General features: G+C 39.7%; 1 protein-coding gene across 1 annotated transcript in view; it reads left to right on the forward strand.

Annotated features, from left to right (window-relative positions):
• The window catches only part of LOC126162311 (uncharacterized), a 355605-nt gene that overhangs the window by 303544 nt on the left and 25188 nt on the right, over nucleotides 1-26873 (forward strand). Inside the window, exon 8 of the mRNA XM_049918734.1 lies at nucleotides 4129-4234. Coding sequence (XP_049774691.1) covers nucleotides 4129-4234 — 106 coding nt within the window. The remainder of the gene's footprint in view (nucleotides 1-4128; nucleotides 4235-26873) is intronic.

A 26873-nucleotide genomic window follows, 5' to 3' on the forward strand; every position in this document is an offset into this window, starting at 1 on the left:
ATGTCATAAACCTTCTAAATCATTTTGATACTTGCCTGGTTTTATCTAAATGGCTTAAAATTAAACTTTGAAAAATCAAAATATACAATTTAAAACTAATCAAGCAAGAGCAAATAAATTGCCAAACTGTTCATAATGAAAGAGGAGCTGTAGAAAGCAGATCACAGCAAACTCCTCAGTATGCATCTGGATAAAAATTTGTTCTGGCTCATAGATAAACTGTTTAGCCATTAAAGTAAGTAGTTTAGTATTTGCAATGTCTGTATTGTCCTTTTCAACGAATATGAGTTCAATAAAGTTAGCATGCCAGTCATATTTTGAATCAGTTGTAAGATACGTAATTATTTTTTAGGGAATGCATGTTAATACTATAACTATAAATGTATGTAATGCAAAACCTAGAGACTCATATTGTCCATTATTGATAATTATAGAATGTTAAGTATTCCTTCTCTGTTCAATTTTTGTGCTAATTTGCTTCATGCACCAAACCCAGCAACTTTTGAAGAAATACATTTCCACCTTACATATAAATACAAGAATAACACAAATTCCATGCTCCCTCCTCTGAAGTTAAACGTACATACCCAAGATTTTTCCCTCCTGATATTGCAAAACTGTTTAAATATTGCCTCACGACCACCTATTTCTTGGAATTATAAGTTCTATGAACAAACAGATGGTGTCACTATGGAGGGCCACTTAATCCCAGTTACAATGAACTTCTTTATTGAAAAATTCAAGGAACAGGCACTGGACATGGCAAAGAAGAAACTAAATACTTGGTTATGGTATGTGGATGATATGTTTGTTTTATGGCACCATGTCTGGAAGGAACTTAATGGATTTCACAAACATCTCAATGGAATCAATCCAAAGACTCAGTTTACCATGGAGGAGGAGACAGGGGAAGATTGAATTTTCTTGATGTGCTAGTTTTCAAGGAAGAAAATAGTAACTTGGGCCACATCCTGCCCGCTTAGCTGTGCAGTCTAACGCACTGCTTTCCGGCCGGGAAGGTGTGCCGTTCCCCGGCACAAGTCTGCCTGATGGATTAGTGTGGAGGTCCGGTGTGCCGGCCAGTCTGTGGATGGTTTTTAATGCGGATTTCCATCTGCCTCGGCAAATGTGGGCTTGTTCCCCTTATTCCACCTCAGTTACACTATGTCGGCGATTGCTGCGCAAACACTTTCTCCGTGTACACGTACTCCATAATTACTCTACCACGCAAACAATGGGGTTACACTCGTCTGCTGCAAGACATTCCCGGGGCAGGGGGGGGAGACGGTTCCGGGGTTCCAATGGGGGCCGAACCCTTAACCCTGGGTTTGGCGTGGGGTGGCAGTAGGGTGAGTGGACTGCTGTAGCCTGTTGTGGGCTTGTGTAGTACTGTGAGCTATGGCGGGGATGAAGCCTCTCTGTCATTTCTAGGTTTCCCAGTTCCATACAATACAATACAATACAACTTGGACCACAAGGTTTACCAAAAACCCTGCACACAGACTGTTACCTATGCCAGGATTTGAACCACTACCCACAACAAAATGAGGCATCATAAAAACATTGGCAGATACCCTAAGGAAAATCTGTGAACCAGAGCTGCTTGACACAGAATTAAAACCCACCAAAGCATTGCTCGGGAATGGTTATTCTTCTGCCGAGGTGGAAAGAGTGTTAAGACCACCATGTAGAAATCATAGCTATGCTCAAGGGTCAGTGAAACTGGAAGTTTTCCTGTCTTTCATTATGGGCACTTGACTGCATAGGAAAAATCTTGAAACAGCGTAACATCATGATACTCTACAAACCCACCCATAAATAATGAGAGCACCTAAAATTGGTCAAAAATGCTCACCAGCCACTGGGAAAAGCAGGAATGTATAGGATTCTGTGTAGTTGTGTGGAAGTGTATGTGGGTACTACAAAAAGAATGGACAAAAAATGAATTGAAGTACACGAGCAACTGCAGGGGAGGGGAAACTGGCACATCAGCTGTTGCACAACATGCTTTGCAGCAGGAGACCATGGCATTTATTTTGAAAGGACTCATGTACTGATAGCCACAAGTAGATACCATGAAAGGTTGTACAGAAAGGCCATAGAGAATTGTAAAACGCCCCAGGAATTTCAGTAGGAAGGGGAAAGCATGAAACTGAATGACATCTGGATTCCGGTGCTGAAGAAGATGTGTGCCAGTCTCCCACCACGAGATGATAGCAACAACAGACGATGGCAGTCAGCAATGGCTAATTGTGCTCACGCATACAAAGCATGTGATGTCATGCCACTGCATGGAAGGATGTGGAAGCAGAATTTTGCTGTAGTCAGTAGTGAGCCATGGTGTGAAATGGACATTAAAAGCAGCTATGATCCCTCTTGAAAATGTTCTCTGCTGAAGGGGACGAAACATTGGATTTTAAGGTGAAATCCATTCAGCTATGGCATAATAGCCTGGAACATTATGTTCATTGAGTTCTTCTTCAGCCTTCCTAATTCCATACTGTGGATACTTCTGCCGTCTTATTTATTATAGGTTTTCATGTACATGTACTGTGCAGTCTTGGGCATGCAGGTTTAACTTGAGAGGAAGGAGCATGGAATTTGTGTTATTCTTCCTCTTATATGTATGGCGGAAATGTATTTCTTCAAATGATGCTGGTTTTTGGTGCATGAAGCAAATTAGCTCAAAAATGAATGGAGAATGAATACTTAATATGCTATGATTTATCAGTAATATGTAAAATGAGTCTCTAGGTTTTGCATTATATATATTTATAGTTATGTTTCCTGTGGAATTAACATGCATTTCCCTAACAAATAATTACATATCTTACAACTGATTCAAAATATGAATGGTACGCTAACTATATTATACTCATCTTCATTGAAAAGGACAATACAGACATTGCAAATACTAAAATACTTACTGTAATGTCTAATAGTTTATCTACGACCCAGAACAGATTTTTATCCAGATGCATACCAAGGAGTTTGCTGTTATCTTGAAGAAGATTTTGGCAATTTATTTGTTCATGATTGATTAGTTTTAAATTATATAATTGGATTTTCAAAGTTTAATTTTAAGCCGTTTAGATGAAACCATGCGGGTATCAAAATGATTTAGAGAGCCTTTGACATTTGATGACATTTGTTCCATGCTGTCTGTTTTGATCATCACAGTGGTATCATGTATGAAAAGCATTGAAAGAGAATTGAAATTTTGTAGATAAGTAATAGATGGATGAAGGAGAGCATGAAATTGAATGACATTTGGTTCCGGTGACAAAAAAGTTGTGTACCAGTCTTCTACGATGGGGTGATAGCAACCGCAGACAATGGCAGTCGACAACAGCCAATTGTGCTCATGCGTTCAAAATATGTGACATCACACCACTGTGAGAAATAATGTGGAAGCAAACTTTTACTATAGTCTGCAGGGAGCCAGAGTGTGAATCAGATATTTAAAGCAGCTACCAACCCCCTCAAAAATGTCCTCCACAGATGGGAAAGTAGCATTGGGTTTTAAGGCAAAATCAATTTGACCACAGCATAATATCCCAGAACACTTTATTAACTGTAACTTTTCTGACCATGATAGTTTACATTTTACAGTGAAGAGGAATTGTACAATTCAGTAACAGAAAAATGCCATTATGCATTGCAGGAATTTCTATGTGGTGATATAACAAGTGTGGTAGCATATGGTACATTAACTACAAATTGTATTCTATGAATCATTTTTTCATATTCATCCGTAACAAATGTTTCAAATATGTTTAATACCAAATACAACAGTAATAAATTTTGACAAGTCTCTGCTGCAAATCTGTTCTATATGTAGTGAGACAATAAAATTCTCATTCTCATTCTGAACTTCGATGTAATTATGGTATTTGTATACAGAAATCACCTAGAATGACATGATGCAAATATATCTTATTTAAAAGAATTTCATCATTTTATAATATCTGTCATACATTCTGCTGCTGATTCTTTTACATATGTACATTCCAGAAATTGTGTGAAGAGCAGCATTTAAACAGAATTTCTTTTCTTCTTCTGATTGTAAAGACTTAATATACTGATGGACTTTATTTAGGTGTAAGCTTATAAAAAATTTTGTTTCAGTCTTAACCGTCAGTCACCCAAGCAGTATGCACAAGAACAAGAGCATTGCAATGCCATAAGTTCCAGTGGGTCAGAATCTTCTTTACCAACACTATGCAAGGAAGAGGTGAGCTTTAGTTTTCAATTTTAGTAACCTCTGAAATTTTGGTATTAATGTTAGCACCAAGAAAACTTAGCTGTCTGAAAATTAATAAATCCAAATTTAAAGAAGAAAACCAAGGCTCCAAAAGTAAAAATCCAATTTATTTATTAATGAAGCATGCAGGAGTAAGTGATATATGCTTAATTTTTGCTATAATTTAGTGTTATTTTCTGTTCTTCATTCTTGTTTATGTGTGCTAAGCAATAGAGCCCATTAGCATAAATGAAACTAATGTCAGAAAATTAAAATATCTGGTAAAATTCTTTCTATCTTGTATTTATTTATTTATTTTTTAGATTCTTTTCTGGTAACATACTTTGTTCTTTGGCACACACACACACACACACACACACACACACACACACAGGAATGAAAGGAAGAAAATAATATCTAATGAGAGTGATAACTACGAGTTGCTTGTACAATCAGTTACATTGCAGCTGAATTCATGTAACAACACACAATTGCTGACCTAAAATATTTCAGGTGTACTTGTTCCTCTCTACTGCTCAACACCCCCACTTTTGGGTGGATGGTTACTGTATCTTCATTTATCCCATTATTTAAGTAGTGGTAAATATATAAGATGACAATGAATACTTTACCTTATAAGCAAAAATGCTTGTAATTGTGGGGGAAAGTGCTTCTTTTTTAATTACATTATCCATTTTGCTGGCCATTTTTACAGTGTAGCTCATTTATGTACATGTAAGTTTTCAGTTATAGAAGAAAATCTAAAAAAATAAATTAAAGACATTATTATGAGAATGAATCTCAGACAGGCACAACAAAAAGACTGCTAAACAAGTAAGCTTTCAGCCAAAAGGCCTTCTTCTGAATTAGATAACATACGCACATACACATTCGTGCAAATGGAACACACACACACACACACACACACACACACACACACACACACACACACACATGACCACTGTCTTTGGCCCCCCTCCCAACCCTAGTCTTCTTATGTCACCACCCAGATTGCTTCTCTCATCATGCGCTGTTACTCACAGTCTGACCTCATCAGCCAGAGACAGTGGTCATGTGTGTGTGAGTAGCGTTTGTGTGAATGTGTGCGTGAGTTTGTTGTTTAATTCAGAAGTAGGCCTTTTTGCTGAAAGCTTACTTGTTTAGCAGTTTTTTTGCTGTGCCTGTCTGCAACTCAAACATTTCCACTATATGGTGATAGCAATCTATCCTTTTCATAATATTAATGTACGAAAGGTTCTGGTCAAAAATAATGAATTATTTAGGAATAAATGAAATGACTCGCCTTTAGGCAGAAGCGCTGCATCGTCGACAGGTAGACACGTAAAAGGTACAGAGCTCCACTTTGCTACCTTTCAGAATGGAATTCCTTTCTCAAGCTGTAGGTGAAACATTTACAAGCACGCACGCACGCGCGCGCGCCCACACACACACACACACACACACACACACACGTGTGTGTGTCTTCATACATTGTGCTCATTCAACTGCCAGCTCATTCCTGGCACATGGTGAGTGTACTGGGATGAGGCGGGGGTGCAGTATGGGGTCGGGTGAGGGATGGAGAGATGCAGGAAGGGTGTTGGGGGAAAGCATCTAGCAGCTCATGGGAGAGTGGGGAGCTGTCGATGGGCTAGCTAGGGGCACATGGTAGATGGCTGAGCACTCGATTTCACAGACAGGGGCATGAGATGGCAGCACACAACTAGCTGACACGTATTGGGTGGGTGGAATGGGAAAGGGGTGGTGTAAACACACACACACACACTATTTGGTGGGGTGGTGGGGGAAAGCATCTCTCTCCCGCGCGTGTGTGCATGTGCGTGCGTGTGCGTCCGCCACCCCTTTCCCATTCCCCTCACACAATACTTGTCAGGTAGTTGTGTGCTGCCATCTCATGCCCCAGTCTGTGAAATCGACTGCTCATCCGTTTGTCACATGCCTCCTAACCTGCACCCCCAGCTAACCCACATATGGCTCCCCACTCTCTCACAAGCTGCTAGATGCTTCCCCTCAACCCCTTCCCTGCCTCCCACCTCTCTCCATCACTCATCCCACCTCACACTGTACTCCCACCTTACCTCAGTACACACACCGTTGGCCAGGAAAGAGCTGGCAGTCAAATGAGCACAGCGTAGGGAGACAGACATGTGCATGTGAATATGTGTGTGTGCGTGATTGTTTGTGTGCATGTTTCTCCTACAGCTTGAGAAAGGATTTCCATTCCAGAATCTAGCAAAGTAAAGCTCTGGCCTTTTGTGTGCATTGATTGTCGATTATGCAGCACTTCTGCCTTTAGGTGAGTCATCAGCTTTTCATAATATTGTCGGTATTCTATACTGGATTTTAAGTTATTTAAAAAAATAAATTTATGTACACCAGAATCTCTTTTCTTTTTATTTTTTATAAATGTAGTGATTTATAGAAATAGTAAAGTTTATGACAACAGTATGGTCTTTTCTTCCATAAACTTCCTGCTTTAGGTGTTGGTGGCAGCCTTCTGCTTATCTGAGATTAAAAATTAGGAGGGTGCTTTAGTGACTGGACCACAAATTATGCTGAAATGATTTGTTGCTAGAATTCTTCCAAATATTTGTTGAATATTCTGTAACTGCTAGTTGTGCCACATTTTAACTTGTCTCTTCTAATGAGCCTAATCTTTTTTTAAAAAAAAAGATTAAACGATGAATGTACTTAGGGACTGTTGTTCTTCCATGCAACTGTAAAATTTATTTCTTTGTATTGTTTATTGTGCCTTAATTTCCCTGTGTTCTTCATCAACTTCATTCCTATGTGGTCTCAACTATTCCCTGTACATTTTCTTTTAATTTGTTTGCAGTTCTTCCTATTCACCTCATTTGTTGACATGACTGTCTGACTCTTGCAGCACCTCTGTTCCAGTTACCATTACATGTTTCACTCTGCCTGAAATTATATGAGCTTCTTGTTGTAACAGTGTGTCATGAGTTTTTATCAAATACAATTTCATAGTTCCTGTTTTGCCTCCAGTGGTATGTGATCTATTTGACTTAATCAGTTCTCTATGTATTTAAATTTATTAGCAGCAATTTTCCATATGGTGTTGCTACATATGTTTCTAAATGAAGCCTGTGTTCAGTACATTTTTCCCGTAGAATATTTGTCGTTTAGGCCAGCCGGGGTGGCCGTGCGGTTCTAGGCGCTACAGTCTGGAACCGAGCGACCGCTACGGTCGCAGGTTCGAATCCTGCCTCGGGCATGGATGTGTGTGATGTCCTTAGGTTAGTTGGGTTTAATTAGTTCTAAGTTCTAGGCGACTGATGACCTCAGAAGTTAAGTCGCATAGTGCTCAGAGCCATTTTGTCGTTTAATTGTAACCACAGTTTTCCAAAGATTTTGTTTTTACTTTTGCATCTGTTTTATCTTTACACGTTCTTGCAGTATAAACATAAAAAATGAAGCAATTTATTTCATATCATTCTCATCTTTGCCCAAAATGGATAACTCCAGCATTCTTCTCTGATGATGCTCATTTATGCTCCTTCCTCTTCTTTCCAGTACTCATCAATTTTATTCAACAGTGTAATTCTTGAAATTGCATCTGTTATCATTTGTTAAATTATTGTTTTCATGAATTTTTCCATTTATAATATTTAGCATTATTATCAGAAGAGAATAAGAATAGAATAGCATATTTGTATTTGTCATTAGTCAATTCTTACTTAAATTTGAACAAGTAGTGTGGGGAGGAGGGGGGGCAGAGGAAGAGGAATTTAAATGCAATGAAATATTGATGAAATATAACAGTCATTCTCAAGAAATTGACTTACTGGCAGTTTTTATGCATGAATGTTTCTTCCTAAATACTAATCTTCAGGTAATAGCACAGTCTTTTTGGAAACTTCCTCAATATTGCTTATCATAATCTGAAATTACAGTTTATCGTCAGCCATGAATGACAATAAATTGTAAATGCACTGCTTTTTTATTTCTTTTCTCTGTAATGTTACAGTTCACTTTTATAGACTAATGCCAAGATTAAAATCAAACAATGAAAAATCCAGGATGGAGTAATGATAATATTAAGAAAAAGATAGATTACTACTCATCATGTAGAGGAGATACTGAGTTGCAGACAGGCACAACAAAAAGCCTGCTGTACGTTTGAGCTTTCAGCTAAAAGGTCTCCTCCTAACGTAGAAAACACACACACATTCACACAAGAACAATCACAGTTCGTACACACATGACCACTGTCTCTGGCTGTGGAGGCTAGACAGTAAACAGCAGCTGCGCCTGATGTGAGAAGTAGTCTGTGGGTGCTGGGGGGCTGGGAAAGGGGGAGGGGTAGCAGGAGCAGGGTAGAAGTAGGGGAAAATGTAGCATCACATGTGGGAGCATGCAAGGTCATGGTGGGGACAGGGTACAGCTGCTAGATGCAGTGGGTAAGTTTGATGGTGGGGGAGGAGAGCTTTTATGTCTGACACCACAAGGGGAGAACACTTGTTGAAGTGACATTGATAATGATGAACAACATTTTATTTAGTCAGTAAACAGGGGACATGAGTAATAGAGAGAAAAAAGAAGAGTTACTGCTTGATGACAAGAGAGAGCCATCTCTAGGAAGCGAGGCTTGGAGGCAAGGGTGTGAAAGGTGACAGCATGGTGGAGAGCACAGAATATTATTGGTGTGCTGTTTGGCATGCAGGAAGAGAATGTGGAAAAGGAAAATAGTGGTGCAGCATGACATAGAAAAAGAGCAAGAAGAGCCTTGAGAGATGAGAAATGGCAAAGGAATGAAGGAGGCCATGGGAGAAGTCAACAGGACAGCGACATCAACAGGTAGAGGACCATTGTATGATGAAGCGAGCCTGAAGAGTCTCAGCAGTGAGAGTAGGAGACAGCTGAGGTGCTGGCTGCACTGAAATAGGTGGCTCCAGATGAGATGGTGATGCAAAAACATGAACATGTTGGGTCTGAGATGCAGGATACCCCATGAATAGTTGAGGAGAAAATAGAGGAGACTATGTGCAGGTAATTTGGCCACGTAGGAATGCAATGGTGTGTCGATTTGTGCATCGATGCAGTTATGTGCATGGAGGTAACAACACCAATGGACCGGCAATGTGTGGGCCAGTGGCACAGGGACCGGGAGCAGGTGGGCTGGTGGCATGCCGGCCAGCAATGGGCAGGTGGACAATGTACAGACTGGCAGTGTGCAGGCCAGCGTCAGGCTGGCCGTTCATGGAAGGGGTGGCACTGCTCTAGGCAGTAGATGTTTTGGTGCAGTGACAGCCAGTTGTGAAGACACAGTTGATGTAGGAGGAGAAATAGAGCCAGGTCCGGGCAGCAGGGGCAGTGGAGCAAGAGGAGTCTTCACAGGTACTTGACCTGATACCAGAGTGTCTTGAAAGTCTGAGGTCATCCTGCTCAATGTCTGCAGCAGCTCGTTTTGCAAGACCCATAGTTGTTTCCAGTTTTGCAGGGGATCTGAAGCCTTGGAAATCATGAAGGAGATCCCCACAAACTATGAGTGTTGCACATCACAAAACTTTTGTCCTCATCACCAATTTTACATCTGTGACCAAAGGGGCAGAAAACTTACTGATGTGCCACTGGTAATGATGAACAATGGTTTATTAAGTCAATAAACATGGAATATTATTAATAGGAAAACATAAATTTACTACTTGATGACAAGAATAAAATAGCCACTACTAGACAACAAGAAATAAGGTTACACTATATCTACCAGTAAGAATGTTCAGAGTCCCTGTTTAATTACTTAAATTGGATTGTCCCCTAGCATTTGTAACTGTCGAGTCCCACAAGACAGTGGCCCATGGTGAGCAATGGCATCACCTGGTGACAGCTGAGCAAGTTGAGGATGTAAAGCAGGTGGCATCCAGCAAGGCTGTCGCCAGCGTGCGAGCAGCGGCCGTGCAATGACAGCACAATGGCTATTGTAGCGTAGGGTGCTGGACTCAGTGTGTAGTACTGTGGTCGGTGGCAGGTGACACCCAACTCACAGTCCATGGTTCACTTCATATAATGCTGTGTTCCAGACATCAATTCTCAAAAATTTCTTTTTCAAATTAAGGCTGATGTTTGTTACTAGTATGCTTCTTTTGATCAGGGATGCATGCCTTGATTTTTTTTTTATTTTTATGTATATTATTCTCAACAACAATGTGGCTACATTATATGTTAAAATGATTGTGTGATAGTTCTCACATTTATCTGTCCATGCTATTGCAAGCCCATCACCCCAGGCCTTTTACCCCTGGGGAAGTTCCCCACTACTCACTTGGTAGCAGGCCAAGTGGGCCTGAGCCATTCTGGAGGGACTGGAAACAGGGAAAATGCACACCCCTATCTGAGACTAAACCCAGGGCTTCCAGAGCCAGAGTATAGATTATGACTTCTAGTTCAACTCCTATTTCTTCTTCTATTACATCATCAGACGGTTCCTTACCCTCATTGAGGCCTTCAGGGTAGTCTTTCCACCTATCCACACTCCTCTACATATAAACATGAAATCCTCTTGTGTTCTTAATGTTGGTGCTTTTGTGTTTCATTTCATTGAAGGCTGTTTTGACTTTTCAAAGTGCTGAATTAATCTTCCAACAACCATTTCTTTTTCAGTTTCTTCACATTTACTTGCAGCCATTTCACCTTGTGACTACATTGTTGTATTCCTGTCTTTTGCTGACTGTTTATGTACTTGCTCATTTTGTCAGTCAATCAAAGTATTTCTTTTCTTACTGAAGGTTTCTTTGCAGTTATCTTCCATGTATCTATCTTTGTCTATCCAACCTCTGATACTATTATTTTCTGGAGATCTCCATTCCTCTTCTATCAAACTACATACACTGGTATTCATTATCTCAGTAACTATGGTCTCAGACAACTTTAGACAGCTCTCATCAGTCCACAGCAATATCATATTTCTGTCCACAATGATTCTTCCAGATGATATTCTTGAACTTCTGTTTACTCTTTGTCATTACTAAATTATGATGTAAGTCCATATCTGCTTCTGGATATGTGTTATAATCCAATATCTGATTTTGGAATCCCTCTCCTACCATGAATTAATCCAGCTGGAATCCTTCTGTGTCTCCACATCTTTTCCAAGTATACCTCTTCCTCTTATGATTTTTAACAGTGTATTCACTATTACTATGTGTAATATATTGCAGAACTCAATTAGTCTTTTTCCTCTCTCATTCCTACTACCAAACCAGAAGGTTTTCTAACCTGTCAGTTGCACTTCGGTATGGGGAACCATCTGGCAGTTTAATTTATTTTTAAAACAGTGGGATTCTGTGCTACCACACTAACCTAGGAGAAACAAGGATCTTGTAGTAATTGTAGATTTTAATGTAGGTTTCATTACAAATGATGTATATTTATTATCTTGTTTCCGTTGTTGATTTCCCTACCAGAATTATTATCACCTTTAACTCCCTAATTGATAATATTTTTGTAGAACAGAGTAAAGCCAAATATATCAATGCTAATCTGTTATACCCCCCCCCCCCATGAACCATGGACATTGCCGTTGGTGGGGAGGCTTGCGTGCCTCAGCGATACAGATAGCCGTACAGTGGGTACAACCACAACGGAGGGGTATCTATTGAGAGGCCAGACAAATGTGTGGTTCCTGAATTACTATCACCTTTAACTCCCTAATTGATAATATTTTTGTAGAACAGAGTAAAGCCAAATATATCAATGCTAATCTGTTATACCCCCCCATGAACCATGGACCTTGCCGTTGGTGGGGAGGCTTGCGTGCCTCAGCGATACAGATAGCCATATCGTAGGTACAACCACAACTGAGGGGTATCTGTTGAGAGGCCAGACAAACGTGTGGTTCCTGAAGAGGGGCAGCAGCCTTTTCAGTAGTTGCAAGGGCAACAGTCTGGATGATCGACTGATCTGGCCTTGTAACAATAACCAAATCGGCCTTGCTGTGCTGGTACTGCGAACGGCTGAAAGCAAGGGGAAACTACGGCCGTAATTTTTCCCAAGGGCATGCAGCTTTACTGTATGATTAAATGATGATGGCGTCCTATTGGGTAAAATATTCCGGAGGTAAAATAGTCCCCCATTCGGATCTCCGGGCAGGGACTACTCAAGAGGCTGTCGTTATCAGGAGAAAGAAAACTGGCGTTCTACGGATCGGAGCGTGGAATGTCAGATCCCTTAATCGGGCAGGTAGGTTAGAAAATTTAAAAAGGGAAATGGATAGGTTAAAGTTAGATATAGTGGGAATTAGTGAAGTTCGGTGGCAGGAGGAACAAGACTTCTGGTCAGGTGACTACAGGGTTATAAACACAAAGTCAAATAGGGGTAATGCAGGAGTAGGTTTAATAATGAATAGGAAAATAGGAATGCGGGTAAGCTACTACAAATAGCATAGTGAACGCATTATTGTGGCCAAGATAGATATGAAGCCCACACCTACTACAGTAGTACAAGTTTATATGCCAACTAGCTCTGCAGATGACGAAGAAATTGAAGAAATGTATGATGAAATAAAAGAAATTACTCAGATAGTGAAGGGAGACAAAAATTTAATAGTCATGCGTGAATGGAATTCGAGTGTAGGAAAAGGGAGAGAAGGAAACGTAGTAGGTGAATATGGATTGGGGGTAAGAAATGAAAGAGGAAGCCGGCTGGTAGAATTTTCCACAGAGCACAACTTAATCATAGCTAACACTTAGTTTAAGAATCATGATAGAAGGTTGTATACATGGAAGAACCCTGGAGATACTAAAAGGTATCAGATAGATTAAATAATGGTAAGACAGAGATTTAGGAACCAGGTTTTAAATTGTAAGACATTTCCAGGGGCAGATGTGGACTCTGACCACAATCTATTGGTTATGACCTGTAGATTAAAACTGAAGAAACTGCAAAAAGGTGGGAATTTAAGGAGATGGGACCTGGATAAACTGAAAGAACCAGAGGTTGTACAGAGTTTCAGGGAGAGCATAAGGGAACAATTGACAGGAATGAGGGAAAGAAATACAGTAGAAGAAGAATGGGTAGCTCTGAGGGATGAAGTAGTGAAGCCAGCAGAGGATCAAGTAGGTAAAAAGACGAGGGCTAGTAGGAATCCTTGGGTAACAGAAGAAATATTGAATTTAATTGATGAAAGGAGAAAATATAAAAATGCAGTAAATGAAGCAGGCAAAAAGGAATACAAACATCTCAAAAATGAGATAGACAGGAAGTGCAAAATGGCTAAGCAGGGATGGATAGAGGACAAATGTAAGGATGTAGAGGCTTATCTCACTAGGGGTAAGATAGATACTGCCTACAGGAAAATTAAAGAGACCTTTGGAGGTAAGAGAACCACTTGTATGAACATCAAGAGCTCAGATGGAAACCCAGTTCTAAGCAAAGAAGGGAAAGCAGAAAGGTGGAAGGAGTATATAGAGGGTCTATACAAGGACGATGTACTTGAGGACAATATTATGGAAATGGAAGAGGATGTAGATGAAGATGAAATGGGAGATACGATACTGCGTGAAGAGTTTGACAGAGCACTGAAAGACCTGAGTCGAAACAAGGCCCCTGGAGTAGACAACATTCCATTGGAACTACTGACGGCCTTGGGAGAGCCAGTCCTGACAAAACTCTACCATCTGGTGAGCAAGATGTATGAAACAGGCGAAATACCCTCAGACTTAAAGAAGAATATAATAATTCCAATCCCAAAGAAAGCAGTGTTGACAGATGTGAAAATTACCGAACAATCAGTTTAATAAGCCTCAGCTGCAAAATACTAACACAAATTCTTTGCAGACGAATGGAAAAACTAGTAGAAGCCGACCTCGGGGAAGATCAGTTTGGATTCCGTAGAAATACTGGAACACGTGAGGCAATACTGACCTTACGACTTATCTTAGAAGAAAGATTAAGGAAAGGCAAACCTACGTTTCTAGCATTTGTAGACAAGGAGAAAGCTTTTGACAATGTTGACTGGAATACTCTCTTTCAAATTCTAAAGGTGGCAGGGGTAAAATACAGGGAGCGAAAGGCTATTTACAATTTGTACAGAAACCAGATGGCAGTTATAAGAGTCGAGGGACATGAAAGGGAAGCTGTGGTTGGGAAAGGAGTAAGACAGGGTTGTAGCCTCTCCCCGATGTTATTCAATCTGTATATTGAGCAAGCAGTAAAGGAAACAAAAGAAAAATTCGGAGTAGGTATTAACATCCATGGAGAAGAAATAAAAACTTTGAGGTTCGCCGATGACATTGTAATTCTGTCAGAGACAGCAAAGGACTTGGAAGAGTAGTTGAACGGAATGGATGGTGTCTTGAAGGGAGGATATAAGATGAACATCAACAAAAGCAAAACAAGGATAATGGAATGTAGTCGAATTAAGTTGGGTGATGTTGAGGGTATTAGATTAGGAAATGAGACACTTAAAGTAGTAAAGGAGTTTTGCTATTTGGGAAGCAAAATAACTGATGATGGTCGAAGTAGAGAGGATATAAAATGTAGACTGGCAATGGCAAGGAAAGCGTTTCTGAAGAAGAGAAATTTGTTAACATCGAGTATAGATTTAAGTGTCAGGAAGTCATTTCTGAAAGTATTTGTATGGAGCGTAGCCATGTATGGAAGTGAAACATGGACGGTAAATAGTTTGGACAAGAAGAGAATAGAAGCTTTTGAAATGTGGTGCTACAGAAGAATGCTGAAGATTAGATGGGTAGATCACATAACTAATGAGGAGGTACTGAACAGGATTGTGGAGAAGAGGAGTTTGTGGCACAACTTGACTAGAAGAAGGGATTGGTTGGTAGGACATGTTCTGAGGCATCAAGGGATCACAAATTTAGTATTGGAGGGCAGTGTGGAGGGTAAAAATCGTAGAGGGAGGCCAAGAGATGAATACACTAAGCAGAGTCAGAAGGATGTAGGCTGCAGTACGTACTGGGAGATGAAAAAGCTTGCACAGAATAGAGTAGCGTGGAGAGCTGCATCAAAGCAGTCTCAGGACTGAAGACCACAACAATAACAACAACAAGAAAAATCTGATTTCTTTAACAACCAAATTGGTTGCAGTGGTTCCTTAGTTGCATCTACAAGCATATTAAAACATGTTTCCCTATACTCTTTAATCTGATAGGTGCAACTGTTATCACCATTAAAGAAATCAAAAAGCTGTAGGTTCTCTGTAGAGTAAAAATTCTTCACATGTAGCTGATATTTTTAGTAATCAATTGAAAAACCTGCTGTAATGAAATAAACAAGGTACTGCCAAGGAGTGTTTCCAGAGAGCATGAAGTATCCTGTGGTCAGACCACTTTACACCTATGGAGATGAAATGAGTATCATTAACTATTGCCAAATCCCTCTCAAGACTGCATTTTCAAAAGTTCTGGAAAAAGTATTGTACAACAGAATTGTGGAGCGTCTTGTGAATCTAAACATTATTAACACAAGACAGTTTAATTTAAAGAAAATAGTCTCTATACAGAGAGACATCTATACATACAGGAAACCATTTGCTCCTTCACAAATTATATTTTTGAGTCTCTATGCAGCAATAAATTACTGACTGACATCTTCTGTGATCTGTCCAAGGCATTCAGCTGTGTAGATCACAAGATACTCATAAAGAAGCCCCACTATTTTGTAACCTTTGGCTCAATAGGTAATGTGGGGACAGCACTCACCAAAATCTAGCAAACTCTGAATGGAGCATATGAGGGGGTACCTAAAAAAAGAACTTGAATAACATTGCTAGGGCTGAGCTTGTGCAGTATGCATTTCTGCCGCTAGGCGTGTATAGTGCAACTCATTACCAGTTCAGTGCCACCTGTGTTGTTGACCTGGGTTGTTCTGTTCATCTCCAGTGATCATTTTTGCTAGTACTGTTTTGTTTGTGTTTCATTTTTTACAATGTCAATTTTAAGTGACCAATGCACAACTGTGAAATTTAGTTTTCTACTCAGTAAAAATGCTGCCAAAACTGTTTTAATGTTGAGAACAGCTTACCGAGATGACTCTGTGGAAAAAACTCAAGTGTACAAGTAGTTTGCTGGATTTAAAAATGGCAACATGTCAATTGATGACAAACTTCATTCTGAACATCCATGAACTGCCTGAATTGATGAAAATGTTGAAAAAATTTGAGAGCTTGTGCTAACAGCCCCTCGACAGGCAATTGATCAACTTTCAGAGATTAGTGGGTTACCTTGGAGCTCGGTTCAGTAAATTTTGATGGATGGTTTGGGAATGAAACGGATTGCTGCCAAGTTTATTCCTCAGGTTCTGACTGACAATCAAAAGGAATGTCAAGTTGAAACATGTCATGCTTTAAATCAACAGCTTGAATCTGATCCAGATTTTTTCTTAAAGGTCATTGCTAGCGATGAGTCATGGTGCTATGGTTTTGACCCAGAAACCAAGTAACAGTCAAACCAATGGAAGACTTCATTGTCACCCCATCCAAAAAAAATATCATCAATTCAAACCAATGCTCATTTGCTTTCTTGATGCCAAGAGTGTAGTTCATTCTGAGTTTGTTCCCCCAGATCAGACCATCAATCAGACCTTATATTTGGAAGTTTTAAGAAGCTTGTGCAACAGTGTTAGTCAAAAAAGATCTGATGTGAGGCAGAGAGGAGACTGGTTCTTTCACTGTGACAACCAACCTGCACACACAGGCATCTGCTAAGACAGCTTTTGGCTGAAAATGGCATGGTTCCACTGCCCCACGCACCTTACTCACCTGACCTTGCCCCGTGTGACATTTTCTTGTTCCCATGCATGAAAATTGCATAAAAGGACACTGAACTGACAACATTTAAGAAGTCAAGGGAAAAACAAGAGAGAGAGAGAGAGAGAGAGAAAGAAACTGTCAGCCATTTCTAAAGATGACTACAAAAAATGTTTCAAACAATGGAAACACCCATGCTACAAATGTATTAATTTTAATGGAGAATATTTTGAAGGGGATAACATTTTTTTGTAAACAATTTGAAAATATATAGCTTTAAAAGAATAATTCCAGTTTTTTTTTTTTTTTTTGGGGGGGGGGGGGGGGGTACCCCTCGTATTACATCACAGATTTCATCAAGGATCTATTCTTGGTTTTTCTTGTATACTGGGTGTTCCTCCTAAGAATTGTGAGATATCTTTTCCTCTGATATTTCTTCAGATATTTGTAGTTCCATTTTTGCAATGTGTAGATGTAGTCAGTCCAAACAAATACTGCTCACCACATCTTTTAAATTACGCCCATTGTTGACGGAAAGAATTGGTTTGTTTCCCATCATAAACAAAATGTTTTTTAAAAGTGGAATTTTATGTGCCCATTAAATAGAGAGGTATAACATGATATTTTTTTATTGATGTGTATTAACAAGGAAAGTAAAACATAAAGAATAAACAGTGCTTCAGCAGCAATATCACCAACCTGGCCTGCACTGACTGTTACCAGCATGCAGCAGTGCTTCTTAGTCCAGTACAGGCTATTCTTTGTGTTTTACTGTTCCCATAATACATATTGATAAAATGAATATTGCACTGGAATGATGTGGGACTGCTGTATGGAATAGGTGTGTAAAATTCCACTTCAAAAATCATTTTGTTTGTAATGGGAAATAAACTGGCAGTTTCCATTAACACTTTGTGTCCTATGAAAGATGTATTCGTTTGGGCTGACTACAGCTATACATTGGAAAAACTAAACTGCAAATATCTGCCAAAACACCAGAAAAAATGTGCTTGACAACTCTTAAGAGAGACATCTGTATATTAATGACCAGCCTTCATCTATAAACAAAACAAAACAAAAAATGCAATGCCACAATATTTGCTGACGATACAAGCATTGTGATACATAGTGTTTCTACAAGTGACATCGAATCTGACATCAACAACATGATGTAAGAAGTTATGGTGTGGTGCATTATTTACTCTTGATAAACTTAAGTAAAACTAGTTTCATTAAGTTCCTCAAAAACAATGAGAATGCAGAGGAAGTTCAGACTATGCATAACAAACAATGTATAAAGCAAACGTAGTCCATCAAATTTTTAGTCATTCACATATAGAGTAAGCTTAATTTGAAACATCACATTCTTCAGACACTAAATTATCACAGACATTTGCCTTTGTTTATTATATATCCTGTCTTGTAGATATTACTGTCTGAAAATGAGCATACTTTGATATTTCCATTTCTTCATGTGTCATAGTGTAATCTTCTGGAGCAACATGCCAATTTCAAAGAATATCTTTATAGCACAAAAAAAGAGTAATATCTTGTCCAAATATGTCATACCACAGCACTTTCAAAAGCTTGAAATTATGACCACAACATCACAGTACATATATTCCTTTCCTTTCACTACCAAAGAATTAGTTTACACCATAGCCATAACACTAGACAAAAGAATTATTTCCATTATGAACTAAAGCATCTATCTCTATCACAGAGGGAGATGAAGTATACTAATACTTAAAAATTCAGTTCTCTGCCAAACAAAACAAACAATGTGAAATGTATGAGCAATAATACCGTATTTACTCGAATCCAAGCCGCACTTTTTTTCCGGTTTTTGTAATCCAAAAAACCGCCTGCGGCTTAGAATCGAGTGCAAAGTAAGTGGAAATTCTGAAAAATGTTGGTAGGTGCCGCCACAACTAACTTCTGCCGTCGAATATATGTAGCGCTACACAGGCGTCTTTGCAGGCACAAAGATAAATACTGGCACCAAAACCTCTGCGTCAGTAAATAAATAAATTTAAAAAAAAAGTGGAAGATGAGCTTTTTTCTCCGTCCCGACTTTCGACCACTGCATTTTCATACGTTATCCAACGAAGTAAATACAAATTCCGTATTGTTGTTCTTCGAATGTAGCAGAATTTCAATGTACTACGAAAATCCGACTTGCAAGACTGTTTGGGATGCTTGTCAAAATGGCCAACTCTACGTTCTGAATTTTTTTCCCTACCTGTGAGAAGAGATGGTTGCTAATAGGAACTTTTATGAATTGTGAATCACATGCAGTATTCTCTTCACCATAAGAATAATACGAATACAAACATTTTGCCATGTATTCTTTCGTGTTTGCTGCTATCTCATTTAAAACCTGTCTGCCTAATAAACTACGAAACTAGAGTGAGACTACAGCAAACGCAGAAAAATATACATATCATGTCATGTTTATATTCGTATTATTCTTATACCTAATAGTATTACAGTCAGAAATGAAGCACGGCAATTGACTAGATTTTTAAATCTAAGATGACTAATTTCTGTGCAGTATGTTATGTACTAAAGAGTCGTCTGCAAGGATTTTCAAACGGAGAAAAACTTTCGCTAAACTCCGGTTCAGAACATCTTCTATCATATGCATTCTATTATTTGGTTCTTGTTGATCATTATCAAAGAAAGCAGCAGTGTAAGTAACAACAAATAGCAGTCTCTTGCCATTGTTTCGCTAATGAGACGATTCCTCTTTTTTTTTAAATAGTAAGCGGTGGTAGCGCGCACTAAAGCAAGCCAAGCCGCGAGCGGCGACAGACGATAAACACTCATATCAGAATGCGACAAACAATGCATGACACACTACAGTAATGCATTTTTAGCTTAGAGTGACGTAAACACATATAACAAAGAGAACGGCACTTATCATATCAAAGAAAAATAAGCAATCAATTCAAACCAGTCGAAGCACACGAAAAAGGAAGGGTACCGGTAGCCGTATAAATACGGATTAAGCGCCTGACGCATAGCAATGGCTACCTGGTGTAGATTAACTGTTAAGCTTACGGCTGTAGCTGTATCGTAATTCATTCGACCTAAATTGTGTCTCATATTACAATAGACCAACCTTGTTTCGATTTGGAGGTGCGGCCTAAAACTTTTCTCTCCCCTTAAATTTCGAGTCTCAAATTTCAGGTGCGGCTTCGATTCCGGATTTTTTTTTTTTCCTTGATTTCGACTGTAATTTTTAAGGTGCGGCTTAGATTCGAGTGCGGTTTAGATTCGAGTAAATACGGTAAATCTTTATTTAAAACATAATTTAAGGAAGTATCTGATTGATGTGTCTCTCTGCTCTGTACATGAACAAGTTATAATCTTGTCATGTGTGTATTGTAGTAATAAACAAGATTATTTTGTAATTATCAAGTTGATCTCATAGCTTAAATTTTTTCTATTATAATTATTTTTAATTCTTATAAGTGGAAAATATGGTACAATTGTATGTCAGCAATATCTAGACTTTTTTTTTTTCAAATACTGTATTTAGATTATTATTAGCTGTACGAAAATGTATCAACTCATTCAACGTCCAAACTACTCTCAAGCACTTTTGATCCATGGCACGAATACACAAATAAAATGAAACAAGTACTCCTTTACCTATGTCTGTGGAAATTTTGAAGCAGTTTCTGGCCTTATTCACACACGGTTGAACTTCACACTTCTTGCACTGGGCAAAGGATCTACCCTTGCATTGTGGAAATATGCATCATTGTCAATCTTCTCATATTGGTAAATATCCAACATTGTCCAATTGAAAGTGAGCATCAGGAACAGCTGCAGAGGATCCAGTTCATTTCTTCTCATTCAGTTCCTGCTCAGCTTCATTGTGCTGGAGCATCCTGTATAGCATCTGACAGGCTTGTATAGTTTTCAGAGGCCACTGGCAACTTCTGTTTTGAAATTAACTAATGGCATGGACAAACCTGTCTTGCAGTGCCTCGATAGCCAAGCGTTAAGTATAGCCAGGTCTCATTTTTGTTGCGTACAAGTTCATTTGCTGAATTGCATGGTTTATTAGGTTGTCTGACAACAGGTACTTCAAACAGTCAAAGGTCTCGTTCAGTTCGTGAACCGATACAGGCAAACTTGTGTCACATTTGAACTCAGCATCACATTCATGGCCAAGAGGATACCTTCCTTCCTTCCACACAACATGCTTAGCTCTCATGCCATGTGTGTTCTTATTTTTTGTTGGAGGACCCACCTTATGACTGGCTCCTAGAAGTTTATGAGATAGGTGTTGTTTCTCCTGAATTCTTATAGGGCATTTGCACATGATGTTGACATCAAGTTTCTATGACACAGCTTTCATGTTGGACAAGAGTTCTCCCTCAGAATCAGGAGCTAAAACCATAGAGGCTTACTGGATCCACTTTCAGCCTGGAGAGATGAAAAAAAAATTGCTTAGAACAGCAAAAATGCCTAGCACTATAAACATGCAATAAACAAAGAAAACTTTAGATTTGAAGGGGCCTCACATTTTACATAAGAGTACAACAGCTGTTTCAAACCTGAGTAGTGCAATGGCCAATGTAACTCAGTTACATTGTAGTCAAGAGATGTTTATTCATGTCTTCGATCCTATTCCACCTCTAGTTATTTACAAAACCATTTGTTTGTCACATGCCCCTTGGCCCAATTAACTCAATTTATCTCAATTCTATTGTGTACCAGTACTTGTCTAAACTTGTAAGTACTGGCAAGTGTTAATAAGCCTCCCATCTAATGTTTGAAAAGCAATCCATTTATACAGTCTTTATATATGTGTGTATGCAAAGTAGCAAATAAAACACCAACTCCATAAAAGGACAGATATGGAGCACACTGTTTGCCCTATGTTGTAGTATGCACATATAGAATGCCATTACTGTACCACAGGGTTTTTCGTACATACAAAAAATAGAGCAGTTGATTTCAAAACTAATTTATCATTCTCATTCCACATATTTTCAACACCCATGCCATATTTTTCGTTTTGGCTAACTCAAAGTATTTCTTGGAAAAATAACAAAGAAACCTCACCTTTGTTTCTTACAGTCACGTTCTCATCACGTACTCCCTCCAAACTGCACAAACAGCTGGGAAATGGCAGCACATGTCTAACGTGAATCATACACATCAAAAATAGTTTTGCATCACCCTGGTTCCCAGAACTGAATATAGATGTTGACTGTGGATATTGTATCACAACACAGTCCCTTTGACTCTTCAGAAATATCACTAAACCCACCCAAAGACATAAACAGCTATATATGAGCAGCACGTATTGAGATGGAGGGTGTCCAACAGCGATCAGTTTCAGTCATTCCACCAGGAAGGAGGTACACAGCTCGAGTTGTATGTAGTTCAGCCATGCCTAGATGGTAAATGCCATGGTTCGATCGTATCTGCATTGTTACTTTGTGCCAGGAAGGGCTCTCAACAATGGAAGTATCCAGGCGTCTCGGTGTGAACCAAGGTGATGTTGTTTAGACATAGAGGAGATACAGAGAGACAGGAACTGTTGATGACATGCCTCGCCCAGGCCACACAAGGCCTACTACTGCAGTGGATGACTGCTACCAATAGATTATGGCTCGGAGGAACCCTGACAGCAATTCCATCTGTTGAATAATGCTTTTTGTGCAGCCACAGGTCGTTGTGTTATGACTCACACTGTGTGCAATACGCTGCATGGTGCACAACTTCACTCCCGACATCCATGGCAAGGTCCATTGTTGCAACCACAACACCATGCAGTGTGGTACAGATAGGCGCAACAACAAGGACTGCTCAGGAATGGTATCACATTCTCTTCATCAATGAGTGTCACATATGCCTTCAACCAGACAATCATTGGAGACATGTTTGGAGGCAACCCAGTCAGGCTGAATCTTCATCAATGAGTGTTGCATATGCCTTCAACCAGACAATGGTTGGAGATGTGTTTGGAGGCAACCCAGTCAGGCTGAACGCCTTAGACACACTGTCCAGCGAGTGCAGCAAGGTGGAGGTTCCTGCTGTTTTGGGGTGGCATTATGTGGGGCCAATGTACACTCTTTGACATAAAACTCGACCGGCGGCCAGCCGCTTCAGAGGCTAAGTCCGCGCCGATCGCGACATGGGACAAAAAAACTGGCCAACTCGCTAATTCTCTAAGTCCGGTTATCTGCACAATCTGGCAACACTGTAGACTGCGGCACTTCCTGGAGGAAAACTTGTCCCAAGATAGAGAGACTCTAGGCTGATTACGCCTGTGGTCTAGCGGTAGCGTGCGTTGTTTCTGTTCATAATGTCAGTGGATCGAGAGCAGCTGGCATAAAATATTTTTATAGCCTCTTCTGTCTGAATGCTGAAGACGTGAATGTAATGGTAGCGCAGATTCAATCTATTTCGCTTTGTGACACACCGATACCAAAATTTTATCTAGTAACGATTTTGCGGCAGATTTCCTGCAGACTGTCCTCCTCTGGACGCCGTATGCGGCAAAGCTCCGGGATCCATTTGCTGGCTACTGGCAGCGGCCGTGGCGACAGCAGCGGCGCTGCACTCCCCCATTCTTTATCGAAAGCACTTGCTACCGCTCATCGCTTTTGATGATTTAAAACGCTTTATTATTAAATGTTGCTCCACAGAAAATTTCTACAATTTCCATTCACGCTCAAAAGCAACGGAGACAGACGCCCTGATTAGTAGGCGGGTAATCGGCAAGAGCTGAGTATGGCCCAAAATTAATTTTATAGACTGGGACGAAATTAAACCACCTCACTACATTCGATGAATTTATAAATGCTTCATACCTCATTTCTTTTCCTTTCAAACTTAATTATTTGTGCAACTTTTGGACAATGTTTGGATGTTTTCGTCAAGCCAGAGTGAGCGTCTGTGGTGTAAAGTGTATTACAGTTCTTATTTCATTCCTTATGGTAAGTCTATGCGATAAACTGTGTGAATACCTTGCAATGCATGCTCTGTAGCAGTGCAGGCACACTGCACATTTGGAGTTCCATGTATGGGTTCATGAAGTATTTATTGTTGATCGGAAGTGATAGTTAAGGTCATCAGATTTAAACCAGAAAAATTTGTCGTTTTGAAGGTTTCAGAGAACGGAAAGGAATTGCTAACGCCGAGAATGAAGAAATATGTTGGTAAGGATGGAAGCAAGAAGAGACGCAGTCAACAAATATTCTATTCCTCATGACATTCATTTCATTTGACACGTAAGAAGAGGTAAAGCGGGAATTTACTTTCGTTAACACGAAAGATATGCCGCACATATTGATAACGAGGAAGTCTGCGTCTTCATACGTTTCCTCCTTGAAATCTGTATGCTCTATTATATACTAAGTAGCCCGACCATTGTGTCAGTAATGTTACCCTCTTGTTTTACCCCGTAACGATGAACAGATTCCAAATGCATGTCTCTGCGTGAAAGTAGCTGTTCGAACCCTTCCTGGGTTGTTTTTTGTGTTTAATTGCTTGGAATTCCTGAAGCAGACCACTGTGCCTTCCCCCCTCGTGGGTTAGGTCTCAAAACTAAACCGCTTTGTATCCAATGGCATAATTTATTCATACTGCATCAGCATAAGACTCTTGCGAGTGAGAGAATGACAATAACAATCGTAACAAGAACAAGCAAATAATGAATGATGTTTATTCCAACGCAGAACGAGAATGGCTTTAAATATAAAAATCTATATCCATATCTATTGATCTTTGAGTTGGCACAATGCAAATATATTCTTAGCATTTAGTTACTGAATTTAGTTCTGGATGTTTGCAGAGAAAAGGAAAAGTCGGTACTTCTTGCTAGTGTAATATAATGTGAACCAGCAACTACCCTTTCCTTAGAACACGACTCAAGCAGGTCCTCAAGTAGGCACTGCTGCAGTCTGTTCCCTGACATTGCTCTGATGACGGTTAATGCAGATAGTTCCGATTATGAAATACAAAACGTATTGCAGGTTAGTTCCTAGGATAGTAACATTAAATTTGCGTTGTAGACGGCACATGAACGTGACGACTATCCATATTACTCATCAATATAAAAAGACAATATTTTGGGAATTTAGCAGGATTACTCAAAATGAATTCTGAAATTGGGTGACTGACCGCACAGGTGCTAAACGTCGTCAAGAGTATACGATGTCCTAATCGCATTAGGAATATGAAGATCGTCTTCGACAGCTCGCAACTTTCACATTGCTATCTCCACCCTACTCCAGACAGCTCTCGGTGGAGTTGCACTACGGTGCCGATGTTATGGAAGGCCTTCAAACCGACAACAGACCACATATTGAAAAATACAAGCGAATTCTCTTGCAGCGTAAGCTTATTGTAACTAATCTAAAAATTATTGGAGAGGAACATTGTCCTATTCAAAAAAAGTAAAATGTTACACACTGTTGACGTCAAATGGACATTATCTATGTCCTGTCTTGTGTGCTACTCATCTATAATATCAAGTGTACTATGAAAATGATTATATATAATGGATTATAAGGTAATGCATTGATACCAGATGGTGGGGCCGGCCGATGTGGCCGTGCGGTTCTAGGCGCTTCAGTCTGGCACCGCGTGACCGCTACGGTCGCAGGTTCGAATCCTGCCTCGGGCATGGATGTGTGTGATGTCCTTAGGTTAGTTAGGTTTAAGTAGTTCTAAGTTCTAGGGGACTGATGACCTTAGAAGTTAAGTCCCATAGTGCTCAGAGCCATTTGAACCATTTGAACTATTTAACACAAAATGACATTAAAAATTTAAGTTATTCACGAGCAGCTAGTTGAGAATATGTATGAACATTAAATGACACGACGAACCGTCTTGTTCTGCATATGGATTCAAACCCAGCTCATGCAGACTAAGCAAAGATTTCGTGACTGACGGAAACTAACAGTCATTCCTGATTAGGCATACAGAGAGTGATATACCTCGATTTTAGACAGTATCAGTTAGCAAATATCAACTTTAAATTGCATAACGCAAACATTTTTAACAGACGCGAATTCCTACCCAGCATCTATTGTCCCTGTTAACGAACTACGAGAGATGTTAAATATTGCTTCTTCACAAGTAACTTACTTGAAATGCCGTGAGGTAAAGCTGTGTGTTGGACACGGATTCGAACCCGGAACCTAATCGGCTTGCTATCGAAGCACAGTCAAATGTGACATACCGGAATTTCGCGGCAGTAACTAGATGTTTTAACTGAAATGACGAGACGAAACATAAATTTTTTCCTTCCCAGGACTCCAACCCGGCACCTATCGCTGTTATATTCTAGAGAAAACTAACGTTAAATATGGGTTTGTTGCACCAGCAGTGACATGTGAGCATGTTCGAACTGAAATAATATGACGAAGAGTTCAGCGCTCACTGGGAATAGAGCCCAACACATATCGTTGTTGACTACACACAAAGAGACGTCAGCTACCGAATTTTTCTCCACCAGCTGCTCAGAATAGCATCTTGAACTCACAGTCATCTCGCAAATAGTTCTGTGTCTCACTGGGAGTTAAAAACGTCAGATATCGTTAGTGTTGACAGCGAATGAAAATACATTAAAAATCAAAATTATTATCCACCAGCAGATAGGTGTTCTCATGCTAGAGCTTGATAATACATAATTAAATCTTTAGTGCCGGGCCAGGATTCGATCCCATTCACGAATAATATGTGAAGGTGTTGAGGAATCTGCAGTTTTGAACAAACAACAAATTGTAGCCGAGCTGTATTGCCACGAAGGGATCAAATTCCGCGTTAAGGGCGGTCTGAGGTGCATTCCCAGTTCAGAACCAATTTTATCGACATACAGAAGCTCAAATAAAAGATGGAATAAGTGTCCTG

This window comes from Schistocerca cancellata, chromosome 2 (genome assembly GCF_023864275.1).
Source record: "Schistocerca cancellata isolate TAMUIC-IGC-003103 chromosome 2, iqSchCanc2.1, whole genome shotgun sequence".
NCBI classification, from domain to species: Eukaryota; Metazoa; Arthropoda; class Insecta; order Orthoptera; family Acrididae; genus Schistocerca; species Schistocerca cancellata.